The sequence below is a fragment of the Micropterus dolomieu genome, linkage group LG16 (assembly GCF_021292245.1).
Source record: "Micropterus dolomieu isolate WLL.071019.BEF.003 ecotype Adirondacks linkage group LG16, ASM2129224v1, whole genome shotgun sequence".
Lineage (NCBI taxonomy): Eukaryota > Metazoa > Chordata > Actinopteri > Centrarchiformes > Centrarchidae > Micropterus > Micropterus dolomieu.
The window spans coordinates 5633214-5642037 of NC_060165.1; the positions used below are offsets into that span (position 1 = coordinate 5633214).

At 41.3% G+C, this 8824-nt stretch overlaps 1 protein-coding gene and 1 long non-coding RNA gene across 2 annotated transcripts in view; one reads left to right on the forward strand and one right to left on the reverse strand.

Moving 5' to 3' along the window:
* LOC123985011 (NXPE family member 3-like) overlaps window positions 1-8824 on the reverse strand; it is a 19186-nt gene that overhangs the window by 540 nt on the left and 9822 nt on the right. The window contains exons 5-8 of the mRNA XM_046072340.1: window positions 8337-8650; window positions 7905-7975; window positions 551-757; window positions 75-466 (exon numbers count right to left, since the gene is read on the reverse strand). Of these exons, the coding sequence (XP_045928296.1) occupies window positions 75-466; window positions 551-757; window positions 7905-7975; window positions 8337-8650 (984 nt within the window). The remainder of the gene's footprint in view (window positions 1-74; window positions 467-550; window positions 758-7904; window positions 7976-8336; window positions 8651-8824) is intronic.
* On the forward strand, window positions 3087-8693 carry LOC123985012. Its single transcript, XR_006828576.1, has 3 exons — window positions 3087-3208; window positions 3310-3431; window positions 7938-8693. It is a non-coding gene; the product is annotated as an uncharacterized LOC123985012 (long non-coding RNA).

An 8824-nucleotide genomic window follows, 5' to 3' on the forward strand; every position in this document is an offset into this window, starting at 1 on the left:
AGGTGGTGGGCCAGACTCATCTCCCAGGCGTCCACCAGATGAACATTCAGTCCTTTGAACACGGCTCTGAGCACCTTGTCACGCTGCAGTGAGTACCAGTCGCTGTTGGTCAGCGTCTCATAAAGTGTCAAAGCTTTGAGGTTCGCGGTCCGGATGACGACCAGTGTGTCTGGAGCCCTGACCAACAGCCGCACCACCGCCCTGCGGATGCTCTGCAGCCGCTGTATGTAGAGCTCCATGGGGAAAGTGCTGAAGTGAGACCAGATGCCAATAACTACAACAGTGTTGCTGCCTCCAGTTAACCCATCTAGTTCATTGGCAATGTAACGCAGCTCAGTGGCTGGGACGTTGACAAAACGGAGAGGAGGACCGTGGCAGCGATACGTCACCAAGATGTTGTTTGCATAGTCCAAGGCCATGAAAGGTCCAACTTGCTTTGGACTGTGCAGGTTAAACTCCTTCAGATCTAAAAGTATCACAGAGGGAACAGATGAAGCTGCAGTGTGAACAAAATCAATCTTCTGACAAGAAATCCCTGTGGATCAGTTACCTGGCAGTGCTGCTCTAAAGTACTCAAACCACTGTCTGATGGTGGAGTCTCCATACAGGTGGACCATCTTGCCTTTCAGACACTGACTGATGGCAGAGGAGGTGTTGAATTGTTGAACTGTGGTGCCATCTAGTGCTTGCCATGCACCCTTGTAGTAATAGCCAGAGGGTCCAGACTTCACACTGCTGTTCTTCACCTCTGGTTGACCTGAGAGGAAGAAAGGATAAGGATGGAGCTATTTTATATTCTTCCTATTTTCAACATATCCCATGGAAAGAAAAAACAAGGTCTCCCTAACCTGTCTGTGACATTCAAGTCATTTCATTATGGTTGAAGATTTAGTTCTTCATAAATGTGTCACAAATAAACTGTCATTTCCTAAAACAGCTGGGTATAGTGCATTTGTTGGAATATTCTCAGCAGCGGATTAATACACATTAAGTGCACTAGTGTATTCAATACGCCATTTCAGATGGCTACACAATACATTCAGTGTTGGCTTTTTGCTGGACTTGTTGACAATAAGATGAATACAGAATACTATCAGCCTTATCATTTAAAGCTTTACTCACTAGTCATAGACCTAACTGGTGTATTGTCTACCACACATGTAGAAATGTAGAAAAGTGGTCTTCAAATCTGGAAAGAACAACGATGATGCAAATCAGAACACAAGAGCACCTGTTTTAATTAACCTAAACATGACTAATGTGCCTCCTGGCTGCTAATAAAAGAGACTCCCCCTTTCCAAAAGTAGAAAAGTGGAAGTTGTTCAGTTGTTGTGTATTGTTATGGTACACTGGTACACGCAAAGAGTTAATGCTCCATCCACACAGTTCTGAAAAAAGTGTGCCAAGTGTCCAACTAAAATCAGTCAGCACCTGCAGCTCCTCCTTATTTGGGAGATAACAACATATGTAAGTAGTAAGGGAAAGTGAACCTCTTATGGGCTGTCCTTATTCCTGAGATAATAGATATAATAATATAAAAGGGCCGTGGTCCTTTTATATCATTTTATCATAGCTGGTGCTATGTTCATGAACTTTTATGTTTGCAGATGTACTCCTTGCTCCCAGTGCTCTTCTCAGATCGGAATCATCTCTCTACAGCAGGACACTTGCCAGAAGAAAGTGGCAAGTTGTTTACAAATGCTTATCTGTTATACTTTCATTATGCAGGTGCTGGTCATATAATTAGAATATCATCAAAAAGTTGATTTATTTCAGTAATTCCATTCAAAAAGTGAAACTTGTATAATGTATACATTCATTCCACACAAACTGATATATTTCAAGTGTTCATTCCTTTTAATTTTGATGATTATAACTGACAACTAATGAAAACCCCAAAAATCAGTATCTCAGAAAATTAGAATACTGTGAAAAGGTTCAATATTGAAGACACCTGGTGCCACACTCTAATCAGCTAATTAACTCAATACACCTGCAAAGGCCTTTAAATGGTCTCTCAGTCTAGTTCTGTAGGCTTCACAATCATGGGGAAGACTGCTCAAAAATGTGGGGGAGATTCACAAAGAGTGGACTGCAGCTGGAGTCAGTGCTTCAAGAACCACCACGCACAGATGTATGCAAGACATGGGTTTCAGCTGTCGCATTCCTTGTGTCAAGCCACTCTTGAACAAGACACAGCGTCAGAAGCGTCTCGCCTGGGCTAAAGACAAAAAGGACTGGGCTGCTGCTGAGTGGTCCAAAGTTATGTTCTCTGATGAAAGTAAATTTTGCATTTCCTTTGGAAATCAAGAGAGGAGAGGCACAGAATCCACGTTGCTTGAAGTCCAGTGTAAAGTTTCCACAGTCAGTAATGGTTTGGGGTGCCATGTCATCTGCTGCTGTTGGTCCACTGTGTTTTCTGAGGTCCTAGGTCAACGCAGCCGTCTACCAGGAAGTTTTAGAGCACTTCATGCTTCCTGCTGCTGACCAACTTTATGGAGATGCAGATTTCAGTTTCCAACAGGACTTGGCACCTGCACACAGTGCCAAAGCTACCAGTACCTGGTTTAAGGACCATGGTATCCCTGTTCTTAATTGGCCTGCAAACTCGCCTGACCTTAACCCTATAGAAAATCTATGGGGTATTGTGAAGAGGAAGATGCGATACGCCAGACCCAACAATACAGAAGAGCTGAAGGCCACTATCAGAGCAACCTGGGCTCTCATAACACCTGAGCAGTGCCACAGACTGATGGACTCCATGCCACGCCGCATTGCTGCAGTAATTCAGGCAAAATGAGCCCCAACTAAGTATTGAGTGCTGTACATGCTCATACTTTTCATGTTCATACTTTTCAGTTGCCAATATTTCTAAAAATCCTTTTTTTGTATTGGTCTTCAGTAATCTTCTAATTTTCGGAGATACTGAATTTGGGATTTTCATTAGTTTTAATCATCACAATTAAATGAAATAAACATTTTAAATATATCAGTCTGTGTGGAATGAATGAATATAATGTCCAAGTTTCACTTGAATAGAATTACTGAAATAAATCAACTTTTTGATGATTTTCTAATTATATGACCAGCACCTGTAGTTTGCACAACCCCAGAGAACTCCTCCTGTTTACACCGTGACGTCATTCATCAACACGGCTGGATCTGAGAGGGAGAATCTGGCATGGATGGATTCCATCAATAAACTGGAGTAACATTCTTGGGTTTTTTTTTTCCTTGGTTCTGCTAGCAGAAAAGACTCAACATGGTGCTTTGATCATTTTTCCTTATTTTATCTTTGACTATTACCAGTGAGGTGATCCACAGAAATGGTGAACATGATGAGCTTTCCCCACATTCCCAGAAATATCTGGGCACCATGTGGGATTTTGGCCCTATGGACATCAAACTCGGCTGGAATCCACAGACTATTGGTGACTACAGAACTTTATATTTATTTGATCTTGTTAAGTTACTTGGTCCACATGATTGGTTTCAATGTTTTTCTTTTGTACTGTTTTTATAGAAAAGTAGCAGATAGTTGCCCTCATTCTTATACTCTCTGGTAGTGTTCATTCTAACCCTGGTCCAGTGCTTAATAATTTGAATACTCCAGACGAATTCAAAACTAGAGCCGGACTAGGTTTTATTCATATTAATGTCAAAAGTCTACTCCCCAAACTCGATTTTATACAACCTTGGGCCCACTCAACAGATACTGATAATCTTATAATCTCAGAAACATGGTTTAGTAAATCTATTTTAGATAAGGATATAGCAATCAAGGGCTACAATGTCTACCGTTGTGACCGACCCAGGAAGGGTGGTGGCATTGCTATTTATATAAAAAATAATTTTCCTTGAAACATTGTGTATTCGGTATCCATTAGTAAGCAGCTAGAGCTTTTAGCCTTGAAGCTGGAGCTCGCATTGGGGCAAACAATGACGGTCATAGGTTGCTATAGACCACCCTCAGCAAGTACTGAGGCTTTAACAAGTGTAAAGAATAATACAAAAAAAAAAGATAAGAGCATGAAAATTTAATATAAAATTAGTAAAATACAATAAAATAAAAGGGATAAAATAAAGTCAAATAAGATCGGGAAAAGCTCTCCTATAAAAGTATGTTTTAAGAAGGGACTTAAAAGAGTTCACTGACTCAGCCGACCTGATTTCCTCGGGCAGGCTGTTCCAGAGCCTCGGGGCCCTGACAGCAAACGCTCTGTCCCCTTTAGTTTTCAGTCGAGACTCTGGAACAGACAACAGACCTCTGCCCGAGGATCTCAAGGTACGTGCTGGTGCGTATGGGACTAAAAGTTCAAAAATATAACAAGGCGAGATAGTAAGCAGCTAGAGCTTTTAGCCTTGAAGCTGGAGCTCGCATTGGGGCAAACAATGACGGTCATAGGTTGCTATAGACCACCCTCAGCAAGTACTGAGGCTCTTTGCTCTTTAAATCATCATCTATCGAGCACTGAATTTGGAGAGGTACTTTTAGCCGGGGATTTTAACTTGGATTGGCTGTCCTCCATTTCAGATGGTTTTAAATCTGTCTGTGACTCTTTTAATATTACTGTAGTGGTGTGTGTTTTCTAGGCAGGCTTATAGGTTTTTAGCCTTGCTCTTGAACTCACCTCTGGAGCATCAAAATAGCTCCACCCAGATCAAACCCCCTCATTGGCTGAGCTTATTTAAAGCAGCAGTAGTATCACGGCTGCCTTTTTTAACCAGAACAAAGAAATATGACCACATTACTCCTATTTTAGCTTCATTACACTGGCTCCCAGTATGTTTTAGAATTGACTTTAAAATTCTATTGATCACTTTTAAAGCTCTTCATGGCCTCTCGCCTTGTTATATTTCTGACCTTTTAGTCCCATACGCACCAGCACGTACCTTGAGATCCTCGGGCAGAGGTCTGTTGTCTGTTCCAGAGTCTCGACTGAAAACTAAAGGGGACAGAGCGTTTGCTGTCAGGGCCCCGAGGCTCTGGAACAGCCTGCGCGAGGAAATCAGGTGGGCTGAGTCAGTGAACTCTTTTAAGTCCCTTCTTAAAACATACTTTTATAGGAGAGCTTTTCCCGATCTTATTTGACTTATCTTATTTCATCCCTTTTATTTTATTGTATTTTACTAATTTTATATTAAATTATTATTTTCATGCTCTTATCTTTTTTGTATTATTCTTTACACTTGTTAAAGCACTTTGTAACTTGTTTTTGAAAAGTGCTCTACAAATAAGGATTATTATTATTATTATTATTATTTTTGAGGTGATTGACCGGAAGTAGAGCATTAGAAGCGTTTGGATTTTTGAAGGCAAAAGAACGGTAGCCAGGTTGTAGCTGAAAAAACAACGGTGGTCGTACCAACAGAACAACTACCCGAGGACTGTGGAAATTGAGATTGAACGGAAATAATTGCAAACACAACAGGAGTTCGGTACGGTACGGCTGTACTGTGACTGGACCAGATATGGAGGAAAGAGGTGAAGGTGGAGGAGGACAAGGAAAGGGCAATGGTGGAAAGGGAAAGCAGGTAGGGAGTTGAAATGATAGTCTGATTAAGAAAAGGAAGAGAGGAGAGTGAGGTATTTACACAAGAGGATCGTGGTATTGATGAGTATAAAGTAGTTATCAATTTTCGTGAGGAAGGCAGAGTAGGAGGTGTAAATCCTGTCAGATTAACATCGGCATTAAAGAATGCGATAGGTGAGATAGTTGCAGCAAGGGTCCTACGAAATGGTAGTTTAGTGGTTACATGTAAGGATAGGGTTCAAAGAGAGCGGGTACTGAAGCTGGAAAAGGTGGGACAATTTCAGGTAGTAAGTGTTGTAAAAGATCAGGGAGGGAAAAGATGGAGAAAGGGGGTGATTACAGGTATTCCGGTGTGTAGAGATGGAAGAGGTTAAGATTAATATAAGAGGGGGGACTCTAATGAGTGCACAAAGACTACAAACAACAAGAGATGGCGGTAAGGAAGATAGTCAGTCAGTTTTGTTACAGTTTGAGGGAGGGTACCTTCCAGGAAAAGTAACAATTGGATATATGAGCTACTTTGTGAGACCGTACCTGCCTAAACCACTTAGATGTTATAACTGCCAGCGGTTTGGACATGTAGCAGTAATGTGCAAAGAGATAAGAAGGGGTGCCAGATGTGGAGGGAATCATAATTATGGTCAGTGTGGGAAAGGCGTCCCACCTAAATGTTGTAATTGTGGGGGTGCACATAGCGTGGCTTATGGAGGGTGTGCAATGATGAAGGAAGCGGTGCAAGTGCAACAAGTGAGAGTGGGACAGAAAGCGTCATACGCAGAAGTGGTTAAAAAGGTTCAGAACTAGACAGCAGGGGGTAGCAGTGAGGCTAATTTAAGACATGAAGCAAGGCAAGTCAAGCAGAGTGGATGTTAGAAAGTTATTGCTGGTGTGATTAATGGTACTGCAGATGTAAAGTCAAAGACAGAAAGAATACAGCTGATGTTGATGGCAGCAGTATGGCACTTGGATGTAACAGGGCTGACATGGGAAACAGTGAGAGATGATCTCAAACATCAGTCTAGCCAGGAATCATGGGTTGGTTAATATATATCATGGTGTTATTATTACATTGGAATGCCCGAAGCCTGATTGCAAATGGACAAGAGTTAAAATGAGTTATTGATGAAATGGTGCAGAAGCAAGATGTTATCTGTATTCAAGAGACCTGGCTAAGACCAAATCTGGATTTTTGTGATACAGGGGTATGTGGATGTCCGTCGAGATAGACGCACTGGAGGTGGGGGAGGATGTGCTACATTTATTAAACAGGGTGATGACACTGTTATTTACTGTACTGCATCATCTGCTGCACAAGCCCTTGATCTTTTGCAGTCTGCTTTCAATATTGTTCAGAGCCGTTTAAAACAGCTTAAGTTGGTCTTAAATGCAGAAAAGTCCAAAGTAATGGTATTCACAAACTCAAGACAACTTCCAGTTACTGCTATAAGCATCTCAACTTTTGAAGGAAATGAAATTGAGTTAACAGTTATAAATATTTAGGTATAATCGTTGATTGTAAACTGTGTTTAAGAACTCATAATAGCAACCTGGTTTCTAAGCTCAAGATAAAGCTTGGCTTTCTCTACAGATCAAAATGATGCTTATCCATTCGTGCTAGAAAATACCTGGGGACAGTCACTTTTTGTTCCCATACTAGAGTATGGTGATCTGATACATATGAATGCTTCTGCCCAATGCCTACAGAAATTGGATGTTGTGTATCATTGTGCATTGCGTTTTTTCACTGGCTGTAATCTTAGGACACATCATTGTACCCTTTACTATAAAGCTAAATGGCCCTCTCTTTATGCAAGAAGGTACACTCATTGGCTGTGTTTCATCTATAAGGCACTTGGACTAGCTCCAACCTATTTGAGAATCTTTTTACAAGTACTCAAGGCCGTTATGGATTACGTTCAAAGGTCGTCCTACACTTGTTGGTCCCCCGTGTCCGAACAGAATTAGGTAAAAAAGCCTTCATATTTCTGAAGCGCCTTCTGCTCGGAACCTTCTTCAGAACTCGTTGAAATTGACTGCCTTTATTCCTTCTAGACATTTTGTTTCAACTCTTAAGGATATGGAGCAGGTGAACATTGGTCATTGTTGCTGTTTATAAAGTTGTATTCTGCCTTATTCAACACAGGGGCTTGTCTTATACGTATGTGTACTTGATGTCTTTTATATGTTGGAAACTGTTCTTTTATGCTGCGTCTTGGCCAGGTCTCTCTTGCAAAAGAGATTTCAATCTCAATGAGACTCACCTGGTTAAATAAAGGTTAAATAAAAAATAAAATTATCTGTAACACAATCTGTTTTGAATTATTATTGTTATTATAGGCAGTGGTGGCAGTAGTAAAAATCATGCTTTACCTTTCTTTTTTGGCCACACTGTGACACTGGCAGGTCCTGAAGCCTGAAGAGAAACCTTCATGTTGACTCCACTGAAGAAGAGAACATGGATTTACATTTGCCAGGTTGCCGGAATCACAACTCCAAAGGCATGTTAATGTTCCCCTTTGTCTTCTGGATATGTAAATAGGCCACTGTTTGACAGTTTTGTTGGTGGTTTGAATAACCATATAAACGTTATAACGTGAAGTCAGTGTTATGTTTAAAGCTTGTGCACTGCCCCTGAGAAAAATAAGTGTGCATCTTTAAGTTTCAAGTTTTAAGTTAAGAAAATACCTCATCCAAAATAAAATGTATGCATGTACAATAAAACAAACTAAGCACAGCAAATACTAACCATCTATCTTACTGAAAATCAGCTATCATGCCGGTCCTGCGTCTCTGCTTCCTCACCTTTGAAAGAGCTTCTCTTCCTTGGCTTTGAGGTTTTGTTTGAATCCTCCCTTGGAGTGGCTGATCCTGGCATCACAGCTCAGCTTCTTTGGCTTGTAGCAGAACCAAGGCTCGCCTGTACGGAGGTCAGTGTAATTGCACAGCGGCTGCTGAGTTGGACGTAGGCAGACGTTACAGGTAGTAGTTTCAGAAAGAGAGCCTGAACGGAAGAGGCTCTGGAAATAAACCCTGTCTGGCTGTTCACTGGTCAGCCTGCGCAGCACTGTGACAGCCTCACTAGGGTGAACCAGCGTCACCTGATGGGACAGAGAACCAGAATTTTCACTAAGTCCAGTCATGTTTAGTCATTAACGACAAATCAAATGAATACTACTTAAAGCTGCACACTTTGTCTCAGGTGTAAACCAGTTTGAGCTTCAGACTCTCTGGAGAACTGACCATTCACTTGACTAAACCCCTCGATCAGAGATTATCCAATCACAGTTCAG